Source organism: Vigna radiata, chromosome 6, assembly GCF_000741045.1.
Source record: "Vigna radiata var. radiata cultivar VC1973A chromosome 6, Vradiata_ver6, whole genome shotgun sequence".
Taxonomy (NCBI): Eukaryota; Viridiplantae; Streptophyta; class Magnoliopsida; order Fabales; family Fabaceae; genus Vigna; species Vigna radiata.
The window spans coordinates 10,027,851-10,049,555 of record NC_028356.1 but is presented as its reverse complement, the minus strand read 5'-3'; the positions used below and the strand labels follow the sequence as shown (position 1 = coordinate 10,049,555).

General features: G+C 31.9%; 2 protein-coding genes across 3 annotated transcripts; both read left to right on the top strand.

The window, feature by feature from the left end:
• The first annotated feature begins 11,206 nt into the window (after positions 1–11,206).
• LOC106762927 (probable anion transporter 4, chloroplastic) lies at positions 11,207–17,222 on the top strand. Of its 2 annotated transcripts, none has more exons than XR_002668170.1 (9): positions 11,207–11,775; positions 12,410–12,636; positions 13,073–13,442; positions 13,712–13,756; positions 13,839–13,985; positions 15,056–15,193; positions 15,276–15,309; positions 15,545–15,656; positions 15,792–15,914. XR_002668170.1 is itself a non-coding variant. In XM_014647055.2 (9 exons), the coding sequence occupies exons 1-9, from the start codon at positions 11,389–11,391 to the stop codon at positions 16,828–16,830; spliced, it is 1,539 nt and encodes a 512-aa protein (XP_014502541.1). In that variant the 5' UTR covers positions 11,207–11,388; the 3' UTR covers positions 16,831–17,222. The 2 variants fall into 2 exon arrangements, 1 of the variants encoding a protein (XP_014502541.1); XM_014647055.2 differs by lacking the exon at positions 15,545–15,656 and adding an exon at positions 16,820–17,222 and having other exon boundaries at positions 15,792–15,971.
• A 3,727-nt stretch (positions 17,223–20,949) lies between these two features.
• Positions 20,950–21,530, top strand: LOC106765109 (histone H4). The gene has a single exon (XM_014649613.2). It carries the CDS (start codon positions 21,012–21,014, stop codon positions 21,321–21,323), a length of 312 nt encoding a protein of 103 aa, XP_014505099.1. The 5' UTR covers positions 20,950–21,011; the 3' UTR covers positions 21,324–21,530.
• The last annotated feature ends 175 nt before the right edge of the window (positions 21,531–21,705 follow it).

The window sequence follows — 21,705 nt, the reverse complement described above, 5'->3', positions numbered from 1 at the left end:
CTGTGGAAGTCAAACTTGCACATCAAACCTTGGGTCACTAATTCATTGCATATCTTCTCTGTTCCATTCAACAATCTTCAAAACAATAATTTTAGAATATTCTTCTTTATATGATGGAGTTGTTTATATTTTTCTCACAATATCATATTTGTTTATTAATATTTTAACTAAAAAAATTGTTCTTCTAAGATAGAGAAAATAATATTTTTTAAAGATTTAAAATTAATTTTTTAAAATGTGAATATCAAATTTTTTAAAGGCTTAATACCTCTAATGGTCCTCTGATTTGTCAACTAATCTCATTTTGGTCCTTAAGTTTGCAATAGTCTCAATTTAGTCACAATTTTTGAAAATATGCACACATTGTATCTCATCCGTTAAGTAGTAGCAGACGACGTTAAGTGTTGTCCACTTGTTGGAGTGAGAATGTGGTGAGGTGTTATTTTTTTTTATGTGGATTGTTTAGTGGTGATATGACATCATCACCAAGAGAGAAAGAAGGAGAACAAGACTTCAATGCCTGCAATAGCTAACAGTAGAAAACAGTGTATATTCCCCAACATCAAGACTTCAATATCCATTTACTTGCACCTAGAAAACACAGGTAATAAGAAGGAAAACAGAGGCAGAATCAGATGTATCCCCTTTTCATGTCAGTTTTCATACGAAACAAAAAAAAAAGAAAATATAAAACAAAAGTAGTTTCTTCTCCCTTGCAAGCCGTATAACCACTCCCTATCTCGAAACGCCCTTCACCTGTGATGAACAAACATACAGACCGAATCTGACCAAATCACAAAGTCCCATGACTTCAATACCAAATGACTCCAATACCAAGTGTCAAATTTCCGCTATCTTCGACCTGTAACATAAAACACCTATCATGTTAGCTCCTCTCTCAGCACTGTTATGCTACAACGTTCGTCAAGTTAACTCAAAACAGCCATCACCGCCCACACTCACACTCATATGCACACAACATACTCATCGTTTCCAATTCTAGAAGAAGAAATATCAAACAATAGAAAACTAACCAATAATCGGCATTCGGAAAACGTTTTCGTCCTCGACACCGGCGGTGGGTGTCATTGAGGGCGTTTGGCATCTAAGAGACAAGTAGGAAACCCTTGAGTGGAGAGGAAGGAGAGCGGTGTTGTGGTGCCGGTGAGGGCAACGATTCCGGCGAGAACATCGATGAGGAGGAGATTGATGGTGGTCCGCGACGGTGGCAATATCTCTGGCCGAGATTGATGGTGGTCCGCGACGGCGCTCTTGGCCGGTGAGGAGGAGCAACGACCTTGGCTTGGTCGGCGGCAACTTGCACGGGAGAGTGGCGTTGAAGGCGTCGGCAACCTCATCGGTCGTGGTGGCGGTGATGGGAGGACTGTCGCAACAAATCCCCAATTTCAATTCCACAGCCCTAAATCCCAATTTCTAATTTCTGATCCCATTTAACCCTAAATCCAATTCTGATGCCACATCATCAATGCTTCTTTTAATGAAAATAACACCTCACCACATTCTCACTCCAACACATGGACAACACTTACCACTTCACGGATGGGATACAATGTGTGCATATTTTCAAAAATTGTGACTAAATTGAGACTGTTGCAAACTTGAGGACCAAAATGAGATTAGTTGACAAAACAAAGGACCATTGGAGGTATTAAGCCTTTTTTAAAAGATGAATCACTGTTCTTCTTATATCTTAATTAAAATATATATTTTAAATGCATTTAATAATATTCAAATTAAATATAATTTAAATATAAATGTTTCTACATATTTTAAAGAAAAACTCTTAACATTTATAAATTTTAAGAAAATAATATTTCTAATATTATAATTAATATGAGTGAAAACTGTAACATCTCATCTTAATAATATAAAATTATCAAAACGAAACATTACATAGATGCTAAAAGAACAATTAGTTAAAACAAATCTCTTTCAAAAAAGAGATATACTTTTGTAGATCTATCTAACAACTCATGTTTCTCCGTCACTTATAACTGGAACAACTGAAAAAGACTGTATCTCTAAGCTCACACCATTAAGTGATCATCGCAAAAGAGAAACAACATATAAAGACAAACAACAGAAAAGCAAGGGTAAACTAGTTTACAAATTGAGGAACGATGTGTGTGTGTCTATATATAAACTCATTTAAAACATGTTACATACAACAAACATATCACTACACAGTCATCAAACACTTTATGCAGGATACTTATTATGAATGGACTATCCGGACTTAGAATGATTGTCGAACTATGACAGGTTATGCACTTGTGGTGGCTTCCACTCCTTTGCAAAGTCATTGTCAATGGGTTTCACCTTAACACACTCACAAGGTTAGTCTGTTCCGCACCTTGGAGTATACTAGAAGCCTCCAAGACTAAGACCTCCTACTACTTCTCACGACATGGATCAATCCTCTCTACTTGAGAAGGAAAGACCATTGGAGTTTCAGGATAACTCCTAAGACTGAGCTCTTGCATTCATTCTAAACATACTTCAACCTCACCAAGAGGTTCCACCTTGGAACTTACTTTCAACACTTTGAACACCTTTGAAACCATACACATATGTCACTTTACTTTCACAATGAATACAAACATATATCATCTTTAATCATACATAAAATACATACATAACTTCAAGAATAAACCATCATAGAATACTACATATATTTCTACACCATCCTTAAAGTCAAAACATATCTTAAAGTTATCATAAAACAAATAAAGAAATACTCAAAACAGGTTCTGGACTAGTCGCTCAGCAACCAAGTTTGTTCCTTCATCTAAAGCCCATTCGCTCAACGCACCAAGTTTGTTCGCTTAGCGAGATTGCATAATTTTACAGCATCAATTTTGCAAAATTTGCACCCATCAACCCTTCATTACTTATCCTATGCATATTTTCCAACTTCTAACACCCCTAGATTGTATTCTATACTCAAATATACCTAAATAAATGTTTCTAAACCAACCTAAACACATTATAAACTCATTGAACACATGATTTCAAACTTAAATTTATCAAAACCTCACTTTAGAGACCCAAAATGTATTCCACCAATTATGACTTATTCTCAAACAACTTAGAGACTCTAACAAGTCCCAAATGACTTACTAACACCCTCTAAAAAGACCATTTAAGCACAAAACCCATACTTCAAATTCTCACTAGTCTAAACCCCCAAAAACTAGTTTTAAATCAAGCTAGACTTTACCTATCAACCACCAAACACTCTTACATTAGATTTCCTCTATTTCAATACTTAGACAAGTCACAAAACATCTCATAATAGACCCCAAATGCCTCAAACCAATTTATAATCCTTCTTTCATAATTTCACTACCTAAAACCCCAATATTTCCTTCAAAACACTACTAAACTTTAACTATAAACTTCACATTCACTATAGCTCCTATTTCAATGCACAATATACATCCAACAAGTCCCAATCTACCTCATGACCCTAAATAATGGTTCACTCTCAAAAGCCCCTATTTCTCAAACTCACTCGTGCAAACCTCTCCTTTTTAAACTTAAAACTAAACATGTAACCATTTCTCATCATAACCACTTCGAATTCAGTTTCTGATAAAAACACAACTTCATCAAACACCTTAATATCAGTATAACACATCAAGATCACACAATTTCAATTACACTCAACATCATACCATCCAAATTGACAATCAACAACTTATAAAGCACCCAATCATAGTAATTTCTTCAAAATCAACAACCATTCATAGAAATACCAAATTATTAATATAAATATACTAAAGCAAGAATTCTAACTTCCCTTACCTCTTAAAGAAACTGCCCAACTCTAAAAACGCTCTGTCGATACTTGAACCGCAAGGAATACCTAGACGAACCCAAATTGCAAACAGACAGAATCCTTATAACCCTAGATGAACATAGAACGAGTAAGAGAGGCATGATTACACATGCAACAATATTAAATTCCTCTAAAACAAAGTTATGAACAGAAGGAAAAAAATGAGTCAAAACTTACTTGCTCTATTGAAGAAACTAATCGAGGAAACGTAGATCTCGTTGTCGTGATCGATTAGGTACCTCCTGATCGTCAAATAGATGACTCAGGAATTAAAACCTTAGAGTAAAGGTAGAGAACTCTTTTCTCGGAAGATAGTACGTTTTAAAATAATAAAACTCGTTTATAATAAAATTATTTATAATAAAACTGTTTAATATTAAAATAATAGACTCTTACTCTATTTAGTCTACCACCACTTCTAAAAAATACTATTTTCTGGAATTTTACAAAAACATGTTTTATATTTTATGATAACAAAATATAATGAAATTATAGTTATAAAAATAAATATTAATAATTTTAACTGTTATTTATTTTATAAATATTTTTTTAGTTATTTAATTTTTTAAAATAATTAAATTTGATAAAAAAAAAGTAAATAGGAAAACGAATAAAAAATGAAAATAATATTCACACGAAAAAAATTATTTTTTATATAAGTATAGATAAATGTAAAAAATAAGGATAATTAATATTTGTTGATTAGATATATTAGAAATCTAAATATTCTCATATCTATTCAAATAAATGTAGTTTTAAATTTTAATAAATTTAACTAATATTCTCAAAATCTAAATGCATTGTAATCAATTTTGCAATTTGTATATAAACAATGTTAATTTTAATTGTTCATAAAATTAAAATCATTTTATTAGTAATTCATATACAAACAGTGGTTGTAGATCTTAATTTATTTTTATAGATATTACCATTAACCCAAACATTAAGACGAAAAATTGTTCTTCATTAAAGTATTTCATGGACAAAAAAAAAATAAACTATTTTTTCTTACATATTTAAATACAACGGGCTTCAATGATAAATTTTAATAAAGATATGTTTTAAAAACCTCATTTTATAGTATATAAAAATAAAAACAGAGTATTTAAAAACACTTCTTGTACGTTGTGTTCGTTTGAAGGTGATTTCCTGTTTACAGGAATTAGCGCGGATTAATTTGTGAGAGAATCGTGTTCACTTGTGTTGATTTGCAATTATTTGTAATGATAGAAAAGCGACGATTTGCATTGATTTCACTGTTCAACCCATCTCTATTTCAAAAGGATTTACAATGACTTATATGTCCCGTATCATTATGAAAAATTCCAAGACAAATTGCAGCACTGCATAATATAAAAAAAAAAGGCATGCACTATGGTTTCACGAGTACTACTATTCGTTGCCTATGTGAATTTCCAGTTTCCATTGTCATGGCCATGCATATCTGGTTGTTGCAGGTTGAAGACATCTGGTTGTCATGGAGGGGATAAGGAAGATGAAGCTTGATGATGAGGAGGCAAGCAGGATGAAGAAGACAAAGGTTGAATCATAAGACATGTTGATGTATCTGGTTCCAGTAAACAGCGTATTCAGATCCACGTTTTCCATTTTTTGCGAAGGAAGGGTATCCAGATACAGGCTTCTTGTATCCAAATCCACCAGACGTTTTTGCTTCGTATCCGGTTCCAGTGGTACAAATACGAAGAGGGGAAGCTGTATTCAGTTCCCATGGGTTCGTATTCGGTTACCCATCCCTCTTGTGTATTTGGTTCATGGTTGTCGACGTTGGAGCTCGGTTCAAATGGGTGTATTCGGTTCACATGGAGGAATTAGCTCGCAAGCTTAGTGGTTATGGCGCCATATTCATGACGGTGGAGGTTGCATGGTTGGTGGTCTACGCATCTGAAGAAAACGACGATGCAACATGGTGTTGTGGATGTACGTGAATGTGCATTTGGCCATCTCTGGGAGGAGGTCGTTGGAGAAGTCGAGTTTATCCATGGCGATGCACTTGGTGCATTGCAGGAAGAGACCGAAAGTTTTGAGGCTGGTGGACTTGGCAGCGTGAGGCTAGGGATCGAAGGCCTGATTGTCCTCGGTGGCAGTATCGCGGAGAATTTGGTCCGCTTGAAAGAAGGCATGGTGTAGAGGGTGGTGTTGGTGTGATTCAGATGATGCAAGAGGAGAAAGAGTATTGATTTTGGTGATTGATGAGATTGGTCGTTGAGTTGAAGCATTTGTGTTTGTTGATGGTGTTGTTTTCAAAACTTTCACAGGCTTTCTTGAACGATTTTTCCCTCTGTGCATGTACCTCTCACAGTAATTTGAATATGGGTATGCCTCTCTGGAGCATCTCCATTTCTTACCATTAGCTCTTCTACAGAAAGATAAAAAAAAAAAAAAAGCAAAAACTCACAGTGTTGTGGCTGGTTAGGCAAAAGCCTTGATGATAGTAGGGGATCAAAGTAGCTCTTTTCATTATGAAGAGAATATCAGGTGGAATGGAAATTCTGGAAGCCATGTACTTGTAGATGAGAGCTTGATGTTCAAGCTCTTGCCACTGTGATGAGGTGAAGGGAAACCTGTTCCTCCCATTCATCATCAAGGAAGAAGAGTACAAAGGAAAGCTATATGTATAATATATATATATATATATATATATATATATATATATATATATATATATAAAGTTCTTTTAACAACACTATTTTAACAACTTTTTGACAATGCATATGTGACAGCTTATGATTGGTCCATTTTAAATATTTTTTTGAACGTAAATTCAAATAGACCAATAAAATGATGACATGTATCCCGTTGCAAATAAAGTTGTCAAAAAGTGTTATCAAAATATCATCCTATATATATATATAAAAGCACTAAAAAGAAAAATAAAAAATAATAAATTTTATTTTATGTATTAAATACCTTCAAATCAAATGCTATTATTAATTAATATTTCATTTATTAGGATTAAGGGAATAATTAACTAAAGAAATAAAATATATAATAACTAATTACATGATTTTATTTTTACTTAATTAAATATTCTATTAATAGCAATAATTAAATATCATAATTATTTATTTTACTTAAATACAATTTTATTTTATTTTCAAAATTAATTTTTATTTTTTTCTCTATTATAAAATAAATTATTTCAATATACTAAATAGCTAAACTTATTAAAAAAATTATTTCAATTTATTAAATTACAATTTTTTAAATTTCAAAAATTAATTTTTATTTTTTCTCTTTATAAATATTTTTACATTTAAATATAACATTAACAATTATCATTTTATATTACTTTAATAACTAGGGACATTTTGGTAACCTTTAATTTATACCAATTAAACAAATTTTTTAAATTTATCACATCAATCAAATCCTACACTAATCTTCACATACTTTAATTCCAAATCCACTCCCAATTACCAACAAATCCAAACAAAAAAACAACAAAAAAATTATCTTCTAATCCACTCAAATTCATTCAAATCATCTCTCCCAAATTATATCCCTCAAATCCCTATAAAGGAACACACCATTAAACTTAAAATAATCATTTACACTTATTCATGAATAAACACTAACACAAATAACATTTTTTATATATGTTGTTTTAGATTTTTCTTAAGTTCAGGTTAGACATAATTGTGAGAGATATAAATTTACATTTATTAAAATTCTTGATGGATATTTATATTTGTTGGTTGAATAACAAACACAAAAGGAGTTAATGCAGTTATATTAACACAATGAACCAATTAAAAAAATAACATCACTAGCTAGCTCAAAATCACAATTTTAACTCTACATAATGACTTGTTAAAATAGGATTTTGAAACATTCAAAAGTGTACAATCCACTAAAGATGAAAAAAAACTAAGGTACTTCAACGCTAAGAGGCAAGAGGTCTCCCATCTCACATGTCTCGTCTCTCTCTATATGATTGTGTTAATGACATCATTAAGGCAGTAACAAAACGTATAAAGATTAAAATACTCTGTCTAAAATAACAAAAACACAACACATTAAGCAAAAGAGGTTTTACAGAACATAGTTAATGAATGATCTAAGAATACACATTCTGTGAACATTTAAGAAACTAGAAAACCTTGGAATTGACTTTGTAGTACATGATTTCTTCATCCTTGAGAACAATTGCAGGAAGCTTCTCCTAGCATTCCATGTTCTTCATGGTCACGAGACTGTGAGCATTAACTCAACCCTAATCAAACATAGAGCATGTAAAAGAGTAAAAGGAATACAAAGTGATGAGAAAAAAGGTGATAAAAAAATGAAAAATAAAAAAGAACCAATATTTAATAATATTTTGGTCATTAATAGAAGTCTTTTAAGACTTCCATTGGTGAATCATAAAATTGACCTTTTATGTTTAACTTTTATAAGCCAATCATAAATTTACATCTAATATATATTAAATAAACGTAAATTTAGGTTTGGTCCATATAGGTCTAACTTAAAAAACCTCTTTTACTTATGATTTAAATAAGTTAGATGTAAATATGATTTTTATAGATCAAATATAAATATTGACTATTTGTTTACAAAATTACTATTGCACATTTTTTATATTTGTTGCCTACATGTCATATGTAAATGCAATTATGTGAATGATAATTTTTTTTTAGTGAAATGAATCTCTTATTAAAATTCATTTGAAGAATTTTCATGAGATTCTTCTTCTAAACTGTATTAAATTCTTTTTCTCTCTTATATTGATGTTATTATATCAATTAATATATTTGGGTTTTTTTCACATTTTTTTCTCTAAATCTTCTTTTAGATCATCTTCTTAATTGTCATCCACCAAGTCATCTACTATAGAAGAAATATATCTCCTAACACTTCCCCAATTTTGGTTATGCAAGATGGTGGATGGACCATAGGTAACAAGATTTCCAAACTTGTACAAGGTACAATTTTTACATTGATAGTAATTGTTTTGATTAAGTACACCAAATAAAATATTCATAACTCCTAGATTGTTATTAGATCCTAGAAAATTTACATGAGTGGAATAATTAAATTTAAAATCACATAAAATTAATATTCATATTTCTATTTAGCTTTTTTAGATTTTTTTTTCTTTTTATATCCTTCCTCTTATAATTGTAATTGGGCCTTATGAAAGAAAAGTCCATTCTCCTCACTCACAGCCCTATTTTTTTTTCTACACTTCAATTATCCTACTCATCTTTTTGTCCTCTCCTTTTACTAAAATCACCCACTGATCACAATAATTTCCAAATAATTTTCGAAGTATATCCAGTGGTGTTAGTCTTCTAATAAAATCTTATACTTATGATTATCATTTTGGAATGGTAACTTATTATTAGAAGATATTTCAGTTTATTCACTCAAGTACCAAGTATTGAGTTTGTTTGGAATTCAATTTATTTCAAAGTTGAGGTATAGTTTGAATAAGAATATTTCTTACAATACCAACACTGAATCTATCATTCATTAAGACCAATTTAAATATATCTATTAAGCAAATTATTTTTACAATCAATTATTTAAAAGCATTTTTCTTATCTTACTACTTATCCTAATTAATCACCAAGTTAAGACAATAGATCATTTCTTTATTTATGACGTAAAATACTTCTTAGAAACATAAAATAATTAATTATTTATAAAAATATAACTAATTACTTTCGTCTTATATATTGTTTATAAATATTTGTTTAAAGAGTAAATTTAAAATACATTTCTTAACATTTCATGATACTTAATATCTATAAGTGTTAAAGTAAATTAATCCAACTTATATAGATTGGTTCATCACGAGTTAAGTAAAAAATGTCAGTTCAAACCGACTCACATTTGGTAAGCCAAAAATTTTATAACTTGATTTGACTCATAGATTAGTGAGTTACCATATTTATAATTTTTTTATTTTTAGAATTTCTTTTATATGAGGAATGAGAGCATGACACATGTTCTAAGAGTGTGAAATTAGAATTATTTATTTAGAAATTTTTTGTTGTCCAATTAGGGTACAAATGGTTGTTTAGAGCAATTGAGTTATTATTTCTAGACATAATATTTTTGTTGATAAATGATATATTTGTGATTATTTGTACCGTTATGTCTTTATTTTATAATAAAATATTTAACAGTTCTTTTTTTTATTATTAAAAATGATAAGAATTTTGGTAAGATACAATTTAAATTATATAAATTTAAAGTGCAAAATCAATTCCGAAAATTAAGACTATTTGTTATTGTGAAGGAATATATGTCGTTAGAAATGATTTTTTTTTTAACTCGTGCTGTGCTATATCATACATGAAGTAGCATCTTCATATAGTCTCAAACTAATGATTTAGAAGAAAGAAAAATTAAAATATCTAAAAATATGAGATGAAACTTTATATTTTATTAGTTATATTCTTATATGACTTAGATAAAACTATTTATAGATTAGAAAAAAAAAACTATATTTAAAATATTTAAAGGTGGAATGTCTTGATATACCTTTTAATAGGAAAATACAAATTATTATTTATTTTTTTTGAAGTCACTTGATTGATACATTGTTATGTGTGTGAAACTCATTTAGGTGAATCAGATTAGTTCAATCTACAATAAAAAAAAAATTAAAATTTTTTCAACCTAACTTAAACTCATGGTAAATTAGATTTACTTATTAAAGTCTTGTTCATTTGAGTTTATTTGAGTGGATTTGAAGGAGAGTAATTCAGTGGATTTAAGAGGATTTGAAGATAATTTTTGTTGTTGTTTATATAAATAAATTTGGAAGTAAATCAGAGAGTGAATTTGGAAGTAAAGTTTATAAGAATTAGTATAAAATTTAATTTATGTGACAGATTAAAAAAATTTATTTTACTTTTAAATCTATTCGATTACCTTCAAATTCACTTAAATAAACAAAAGAAAATTATCTTCAAATTCTCCAGTCAATTAATGTCCCTTAAATGCACTCAGATAAAAGAAAACTAAGTGTGATTGTCAAATAAAAACTACAAACCTCTTTTCTTTTACCTAATTTTTGTTTCTGTTTAGATGCCAAACAGAATACAGAATATAACGCAAAACCTCCCCTTTGTTTGGTCAGAGAAGGAACTAAGATGTAATGAAAAATAATAATAATTAAGTTGGATTTAGACAACACACATTCTTTTACAAAAAAATGGTAAATGTGTTCCTAACTTTGTATATTTATTATATATTTTTTCCTTTTTTTTTCAAAATGATTGAAACTAAACAGATTTAAATTTACATTAATTAAATGGAGATAAAAAAATAGTATTATTTGTAAGAACTAGGATAGATAAATGCTTAGCGTAAAGATTAAGACGTGGACGGTTGTACCCTTTCAAGGTAAACGACTTCAATACTTATATACTATTCAATATTCTTTAAACTCACACTGAAAAAAATATCAAACGAAGGCCATTTGCGTAATTGTGAACCACCGAACCGACCAACTCAATTCTGTTACTCACTCAAACCTTCCACCGTCAGCGGCCATGGCTGCGCTGTCCTCCGCCATTGCTTCGGCCGCCAAACCCTTCTCGCTGCCCCAAACCCGCCGCGCCAGAGTGGCGGCGCTCCACTTTCCCAAACCTCACTTCAAGAAGAAGGAATTCAACTTCGACGAAGTTTCACTCTCACTCCGTTCTCTTCCCCGTCTTCGTGTTTCCTCCAACGATGCTCACTTCAACTCGAGGTCCGAGGAGAGCCAACAGCCACAGCCGAGTTTCGCAGAGTTCATCACTTCGGAGAGAGTCAAAGTGGTGTCCATGCTGGCCCTCGCCCTCGCCCTCTGCAACGCCGATCGCGTCGTCATGTCCGTGGCCATCGTGCCATTGTCCCTTGCCAACGGGTGGAGCCGTGCCTTCGCCGGAATCGTCCAGGTTCTGCACGCCAACTGTTTGAAGAATTGACTCTGATATATTGTTATTTTCGGTTCTTGATGTTATAAATTTTATGGGCATGCAAATATTTAGACTCTCAACTGACTGTAAATAATTCTTGGCATCACTTGTTGGAAGTCATTCACATCTACTATTGGTTAGGCCAATTTATAATAGTATATAAATGAAAGTACTTCACTTTACAAATTAATTTTATAACAATTTATAGCATATAATGGAACAAACTTCACTTTACAAATTAATTTTATAACCTTGAGTTAGATTTTAGTTCTTAACATAGATATCAAGTATCATAGTTATCTCTTAGAGTATATTGTTGCAATTGTTATATGCAATTGGGTATCAGATTTTCTATTAATATTTATTTGTGTTAAAAGTATCACATTGACTAAGTAGACTAAAAATAGAATCAATTTATACTATATATAAATGAGTGCAAACTTCAATTTAGAAATCGATTTTATAAAGTTCAACTAGATTTAAAGTTTATTTCTTAACTCGTAAAGTAGGTTTTTAATTAAAATCGATAGATGTATTTATGAGTTTGTGTGATTTGTTTGCAGAGTAACACTTTATTCTGATTTTATTGTGGGGTTGGTTTGTGTTGATGTAGTCGTCTTTTTTGTGGGGGTATCTGGCTTCTCCTATAGTTGGAGGGATGTTGGTGGATAACTACGGTGGCAAAGTGGTAATGGCTTGGGGAGTGGCCTTGTGGTCACTTGCTACTTTTCTTACGCCTTGGGCTGCTCAGACCTCTCTCTTGGCTCTCCTAGTCGTTCGTGCTATGCTTGGCGCTGCTGAAGGAGTCGCTCTTCCTTCCATGAATAACATGGTTGCCAGGTAAGGTGACTCTTTACAAACTTGATTTTGGTCAATGTTGTGTCTGAAGCAAAGCATTAATGTTTGAAAAGCATTCTTTATCTCAAAAGACATGTTTGTAGCAAAGACTAGTGTAAATTGCATAATTCAGAGCACCAAACACGAGTTTGAAAACGGCACTGTGAAACTGAAACCAAATACAGCGCTCGTTTTATGCCTTCTGCTGCACAATTTTCGTTGAGATGGTAGTTATAATGTTATAATACTGTGGTTATGTTATGATTTACGAGTTTTTATCTTTTGTCATGACATTAAAGGGGCTTTGCTTGTCACTTTGTCGTCATTGTGTGAACTATGAAGTTGCGGGATTGAGAAAGGCTTGATATTTGATGTCTAACATGAGCTTATCGGAAAAGGCTTGATATTTATGATGATTGGTTTTGGTTCTTTGTTTAAGATGGTTTCCAAAAACAGAACGATCAAGGGCTGTCGGAATCTCGATGGCTGGGTTTCAGCTTGGATGTGCAATAGGGCTCACACTTTCTCCCATTCTCATGTCGCAAGGTGGTATTTTTAGTCCCTTTGTGATTTTTGGACTGTCTGGTTTTCTTTGGGTGTTGGTGTGGTTGTCAGCAACGTCTAGCACTCCTGACCGGAGTCCTCAAATATCAAAATATGAGCTGGAGTATATATTAAATAGAAGGCAGACGTCTTTTCCAGTGGAGACATCTAAGTCCAAGAAAGTTAAAGTGGTCCCTCCTTTCAGGCGCTTGCTTTCAAAGCTGCCAACATGGTCTCTGATCATTGCTAATGCCATGCATAGTTGGGTAATGTTTCATACTCCAGCATTTGTTTAGTTGTTACTGGTGCTCTTAATTGGAGTTGTTAATTGTCATGTTTGATGGCAAATTGTCATTTATCATATTGCAATTCGGTTCACATATCTTGTTGCAATTTCCATGTGGCAATCCTAACCTTCAGTTCCCAGTCTAGACACATCACGTGGCTCAGGAGCCCACATCATGCAACATTGTTGTTATTATTCATACATATTCTTATTTGTTTCCACTTTTGTTTTTTTATTTCCTATTCACAGGGTTTTTTTATTGTTCTTTCCTGGATGCCCATATACTTCAGCTCGGTAAGTTTTGTCTTATTTAGTTTTGTTAATGATAAAAATATTTAGAAATAAACACTCATGTATAAATGGTTTTACATTGTAGGTATACCGTGTGGATCTCAGACATGCAGCATGGTTTAGTGCAGTTCCATGGGCTGTGATGGCTATCATGAATTACCTTGCTGGTTTGTGGTCGGATATGATGATACAAAGTGGTATGAGTGTCACTTTGACTCGGAAGATTATGCAGGTATGTTGCATTGCATACATTATAAAGAGAGAAGAGACAGGACATATTGCATTTCTACAAGGGTAGACTTTAAATTTATGCCTTCTAATAGATTGCAAATGAATTGTGAATTATCGGTAACGAATTTCTATTTCTGATTTAGTTAAAAATTATATTTCCCTATTGTATTAATGTCACGACTCATTGCAAACTGCTCCCGGATTTTTGGGAGAATTTGAGATAGGCCAACCCAAGTGGTCATTTAGGAACTGAAACAGAATAACCACAGTGAGTGATTATTTGGACATTGTGCATAAATCATTCTAGGCTGACCCTATCTGAATTTCTTCCAATATCTTTATCGTTTTTCATCCTTTCAATTTTTTATTTTTTATTTTTTGTGTGTGTGTGTTTCTATCTTTTAAAGCGTAAGATCATTGAGAAGTATCAGTTAAGTACTAGTTTGTCCTTGCTGTTTGGAAGCAAGGACAGGTGTCAATGGATGAGTGGAGAGAGAAAGAGGGAATTATCCTTTGTTGTTTCAGTTTTCATCTGAATCTCATACTTCTCTATTCTTTCCTATTTCTGGGTCCTATCAAAGCACGTCTTAATGTGTCATGTAAGAAAGACTACATTTTGCACATTTTCTGTTTTAGCCTACAGCAGGCATATTTTCTTTACCGCACAGTATATTACCTTTTGTTGCTTTATTTGTTAGTCGGTTAGGGTGGAATATTTTACTCTTCTAGAATCATCTCCTCTGTCAGGTTTAGTATATATTTGGACATCTCAGAGTCCTTTATGTTTTTGGGTTGAATAATAAAGATTGAGGTTTATCCATTCTATATTCTATTCTCTGTCATGTCATGTATTTGAAATTCACGATCATGTATATTTAAGTCTTTGGTTTTGGATGGTGACCAATTGAGTCATTTGATTAATGTAGTTGACCCCATTTAGTGGGAAAAAAGCTTTGATTGTCTTCTTATTGTAGTTATCTTAATTTTCTCTACTCGTATCGTAGTTTGAATTTGGTTGTTCTCACTATGTATTAGTTTACAATGTAATGTTTGTGTGCACATTCGCTGCAGACCATTGGTTTTGTTGGTCCTGGACTCTGCCTCATTGGCTTAGCGACAGCAAAAAGCCCCTCAGTTGGTTCTGCTTGGCTTACTTTAGCTTTTGGCCTGAAATCTTTCAGTCACTCTGGCTTTCTTGTGAACCTTCAGGTTTCTATTTTATGTCAAACAATTTTTTTTTGTTAGAAGTCCTCTTTTTCTAATATAATGTTCATTTCCTTTGTCATCACAGGAGATTGCACCACAGTACTCTGGTGTTTTGCATGGTATGCTTTCATCTTGTGGTAAATGTATTGTATATGTTTTATTACATTCAATAAAATTAGTAGCACATTTTTACCCGTAAATACTTTTGAAATCGTTTGGATCCTATATTGTGTTATCTTTATAAGTGATGTGTTGTAAAAGGTATTATTTAAGTAGTAAAGGAATTAATTGAAGAAATTTTCTTGTGCTATTTATATAATCTATTGAGCTATAATTGGCCAAGCTCTGCTGTAGATGTATAAAGCACGCACTTCATGAAAGTTTCATGTTGCTTGGATGGATGCAAGACCTGGAATTGGATAGATTGGACTTTGACTTTTAACATTCAAAGGAATTTTAATGCTAGGTAGCGGTCTTTTAACATATATGGCAAAAATAGGGTGAAATATGTGCAAAATCTGTCAAATGCTAGGAAAATATTTGTCAGTGTGATTCACAATTAGATTTCTTATAATGAAGACCTCTTGATTTCTTGTTGTAGGAATATCAAATACTGCTGGAACATTGGCTGCTATTATAGGAACAGTAGGAGCAGGGTTTTTTGTTGAGCTAGTCGGTTCCTTCCCAGGATTTCTGTTGCTTACATCGTTCCTTTATTTTCTTGCTGCTCTTTTCTACTGCCTATTCTCTACCGGAGAAAGAGTAAATTTTGACGATCCTGGTGAGTATAAATATACGTAGATTTACTTTTCAACTAGCAGATATGTTTAGAACTTTTTCCTGCCATACTAGTGTTGCTTTTGTGGACACTGGTACATCCTCTGTGTAGTCTTGTTTGTAAGTCCCGAAAACTAAAACGAATATAGGGAGGATATAGAGTAAATAGTATTGTTTGAGGAAAAAATATTGGATCTAACATAAATAGTGAAGATTAAAACCATTAGAAACTGTGGCCTTTTATGTTAGGATTGAACTTTAAACTTAATTTCACAAAATAACTTATAAGGTGAGGTTTGCATCCATTTATATATCTATATAGTGTGAATTGGCCTTATTTCTAATCAATATGGAACTTTCAACAAGGCATATGCATCTCGTGCATAAGATTAGACATTAACGAGTGATCTAATAGCGGATAGAACAATAGATCCAACAAATAACAAATTTCATTAAAATAAGTTCTAACTCATGGATTTTATCATGATAGTCTCTTGACCTGATTCTGATACCTTATTAAAAATGAATTTTAAGCCTAACTCAATATTCCAAAATTGGTTTGTACCATTTATATATTATAAAATCAATTTATCTTTAGTCAATGTAGAATCTCCAAAATTGTATACTACATTTAATTTGTTTCATCTATATAACTTGCATGGTTTAAGATTTATTCTGCTCACTTATGATAAATAAATCCCCCCTTTGAATATGCTCTCTCTTTAATTTACGTTTTACAGAATATTCTTTTGTATGTTAAAATAAATTTTTGAATTCTAATTTTGTTATAGTAAATGCTGAACTCTTGTTAATTTGTAAATTGCTGATGAGATGTATTTCAAACTCTCATAGCTGTTATCTGAGAGTGCTGGAAGTTACTGTATCATGTACAGTTCGATTTCTTGTATGCCAAAGGAGATAGCCGAAGAATGACAGAGATGGTTACCTGTTCTAACTATCACGGTTGTGAAGTGTAAAACAGATACTAACCATCTACATAGTGTAAAATGATCTATGTATAGTTTGTTTTTTGCTTTCCCATTTGCATTGACAAAAAGCATTTGGAGTTTTTAGGTTTTTTGTGTTCCGAGAATGAATTTAGAAAAAGAGAAGAGAAAAAATACAGTAAAAAGGTTTATTTTCTGATCTTGCTCATCATGAGTCCATTTTGGTGCTTTCCACTGCCTGAGGTTGTGTCTGCTTGTCTTGAACATTTATAGACACTAGTAGTTTATAACATTCTATTATTTTTCTATTCCTATTCTGAATACTTTAAAATAATAAAATAAAACTCTCCCCTTCTCTCTTAATGAACAAGGAACCCTAACCGCATTATTTATTTTAAATTTTTATAAAAGTTTGCAAATTGAACTAATAATTAAAATGATAATGACTTGAAAATATGTTTTAATCTATAAAATGAATGAAGTTACACAATAAAAAATCGTATCTACATATCTTGTTTTCTTTCGTTTAAGTAATTGAACAATCATTTTTGCTAAACATTTTAATGTAGTAAGCTTCTTTAATTAATGAACTAAGTGTTTTTATTGCATACATTTAATAAAATAAGATGAAAAAGACTAAAATCATCTACCGTTCTTTAAGAAATAAGAAGCATGTTATTTCCACCTACGGTTGTTGTTACAGTGAGTGTCACGTTATACGGACTTTTCCAATAATGACTCCAGAGAATTTCTCCCTATCCCATATTTCTTTTTTCTGCACCCCATACTTTTTTAAAACTTCAATTATGCTTCCGTAAAAATTATAGTTTTGGATTATACAATCTATTTGAGACGCCGAAAAAGAAGGGACCTATTTGAGATTCTAGGTGAAAATAGGAACCTAAAGTGACATTAAACCTATTATATTAGACTTCTCTAATTAATGTAAGGACAAAATTGCTAGACTTGTCTAATAAATATATTGACAGACTCATCTAATGCATTTTGTTATACTCATTGATCATATACCCCTTATCTTATTTGTGGCCAAACACATTCAAGAGTTTAATTCATCTATGTAAGATGAACTTGGACTCTCTCTTGGGCCATTTTTGGCCATCATAGAATTTTTGGTAGAGTAGAATAATTTGGGCCTTGTATTTCAAGCCAAGTAGTCTATGATTTATTTGGGCTTTGTATTATGGACCAAGTAGTGTAGGATTTAATTTGAATATTGTATTTTGGGCCAAGTATTGTAGGGTTTGTAGACCACTTGGGTCAACAAAGGTCAAGACCCAATGTTGACCAAAAGTGGACGTCCATATGCTAGGTTGACTAAGGGGTCAAAGTTTTTAACCTAACCTATGTCTCTCTTGGTTGTAACTTGATCTCTTGAAAGAGCAAAAAACAAAGTGTTGTGACAAAATCTAGTGCAAAACATAGTATAAAGTTATGACTTGAGTAGCTTGTAAACTTGTTTGGCTTAGACAATTGTTTAGAGAGTTATAATTTGGAGATATCAGTGAAACTACATCTATTTATAACAATTAAGTTCATATCAGTTACAATGCTATCTCTCATGAGATAACCAAACACATTGAAATTGAGTGTTATTTCATAGAGAAAATTGTATTCAGAAATATCAAGATTGAGTTTGATAATTCAAATAATTAGTTAATAGATATTTTTCCAAAATCTTTACGTGGATTAAGAATTGATTATACTTATAATAAACTCAATACATATAATCCATGTACACCAACTTAAAAGAGAGTGTTAAATATATTACATTTTATGTTAATTAGAAAAACATAATTTTTATTTTAATTATGTTATTTTTACATATTTATTTGTTTTTGAGCTTATCTCACATTCTTATTATTCTAAATATATTATCCTATACATTTTTTACACAAGAAAAATTAATCATATATCTATTTTTATTATATTCAACATTGTACCATTTCTTAATTAGAATATATGAAACTTTAAGAAAGCAAATACAAGATAGGTGAAGGAAAGAAAAATTAAAAATAAAAAAAAATTTGAGTTTTTATTTTTTAAATATGTAATTTTTTCATTTTAGTCATTATAATTGTTTTCGCTTCTAATGCTTCTATATTTGTAAAATTTTAATATAAGTAAATATACTAATTATTTGTTTTAGTCTAGATGAAATGTTAGCCACACCAGTACTTTTGCAACAAGGAATGACAACATTAACTAAAAACACCAATTTTGAAATTAAATTAAAAATATTTTTGAGTTTTTCACTAGTTTTTGGTAAGATATCTTTGTCTCACGTAGGATATAATAAGATTTCTCACCATTGCATTCAAGTTTTTCTTGTAATATTAAAAAAATCATAATATTAACGTTCAAAACTCCGACTCCGTAGTATTCTGGCCATGGTTGCACAGATTTAAGTGGTTGTTGGAGGTTGAAGTCGTGTGGTTGTGGTGGAGGGGATAAGGAAGATGAAGGTTGATGATGAGAGACAAGCGGGATGAAGAAGACCAAGCAGAAAAAGTAAAAGACATATTGTTGTATCCGGTTCCAGTAAACATCGTATCCGGATACACATTTTTCATTTTTTTCGAAGGAACCGTATCCGGATACAGGCTTCTTGTATCCGGATCCACCACACATATTGCCGGTGTGTCTTTTTTTCGGTTGCAGGGGCCATACCTTGATTCCTTGCTCCACCGTAGGGTTGGCCGGAAATGGGTTCCATGAACCTGTACATGAACCTGCCGGAAATGGGTTCCATCAAACCTAGTTTCATCTGCTTCATCTCCTTCCCACCCAGACAGAGCATACCTTCTTCCGTTTCTTAGGTGTTGTATTCGTTTTACCATTTCTTCAATTCTACTTTCTTTTTTGGTTTTGGTGATGAACCCAATTTTTTAATTTTTGGGTTGTTTTAAATCTGCATATTCCGATTTCATTATGGCCAAAACCTCTTTCAACCTTCAACATCCTTTGGGTATTCTTCGATTTCTTAAATTTTTTATAATCATTGGAATTCAAAACACTTTTGTATTGTAAAAATTAAAATGAATCTATTTTATTTTACCGGTATTTGACTAAGCCATAAGTTGTTGGTAATTTGATTTGCAGAATAGAGTTCGATAGTTTTTTTAAGTTTATTTTGAACATTGGAGGGTGTAAACTAGATATAAGTTTGAAAGTTGGAAGACCAGACATAGTTTTCTTTCAATGTTCCTGCTCTACCTATTAACATTTATACATTTAAATATAACAATAAAAAATAATATTTTATATTACATTAATAATTAGGAGTATTTTGGTCATCTTTAATTTTTACCTATTAAACTAATTTTTTTAATCTGTCACATCAATCAAATCTTACACTAATTCTCACAAACTTTATCTTCAAATCCACTCTCAATTACCCACAAATCCACTCAAAAAAACAACAAAAAAATTACCCTCAAATCCACTCAAATCCATTCAAATCATCTCCCACAAATCATCTCCCATAAATCCATCCAAAAGAATACACCTTAGTGTTGGATCTCAATTTAAGATCTTAAGTAAACTATATATAGGTGGTCACAATGCTTTTTTTTTTTTTAATTTTTTTTATAGGAGATAATTTAAAACTTATTTAAATAATTTTGAAGATTTTACAAGTTCTTAGAACTTTATTCTTCACTATAAGTGGAAATCTTGTGAGAAATTATTTTTTGAGTTTAAATATATAAAGTTAACTTATTTTATTAATAGAAAATAGTATCATTAAATTTTAGATGTATATATTTATTTTTTAGACTACACTACTAAAAAGATGGTAAAGTTAAGCAGCTTGCGATCCACAGCCTATTTTCAAAAGCCAATCTAACCGTCCAAGCATTTCCATCAACGCTCCGCAAAGACTCGTATATCTTGCCACGGATCACAAACACAAACCGTCGATTAAAAAACCACGAACGGCCACGATGCAAGAAACACCTCGAGATTCATATCCGCACTCTTCCCGCTCCAAATAAATAGCACTTCCCACTCCCTGCTGTTTCCCATCAAACGAAATCCCTAATTTCTGAACATCTCACAATTCGAATTTCAATTGAACAATGTCGGGTCGTGGAAAGGGTGGCAAGGGTTTGGGAAAGGGAGGCGCCAAGAGGCATCGCAAGGTGCTCCGTGACAACATCCAGGGCATCACGAAGCCCGCCATTCGAAGGTTGGCGAGAAGAGGTGGCGTGAAGAGAATCAGTGGGTTGATCTACGAAGAAACTCGCGGCGTTCTCAAGATTTTTCTGGAGAACGTGATTCGTGATGCGGTGACGTACACGGAGCACGCTAGGAGGAAGACAGTGACGGCTATGGACGTTGTGTACGCGCTCAAGAGACAGGGAAGGACCCTCTACGGATTCGGCGGTTGAGGGGTTCTGGTATTGGGCATATTGGGTTAGGTTTTATCTCGTGGGTTTTCGTTTTGTAAATGTATGGACTGTGTGTTTTGTGTAATTGTTCTATAGCTTGATTGTTCTTAGCTTGATGGAGCATGATATAATCAAGTTTGTTTAATGTTATTCTAATTCTCATCTTAATTGCAAGTTAATTAGTAGAAATTGAGTAAATTTACTGAATTGTGAATTTTTCCTGCTTTGTTTTTATGCTTTTTTCATTACTGGAAGTGAAATAGATGTGAATGAGTTGATTCTTATGGATTTATTTTTTCAGGGAAGATGTTATTTCTGGAGGAATTGAAAGATTGGTTTTCAAGTTCATCCGGGTTTTTTGTTTGTTTAATTTTTTTACAGT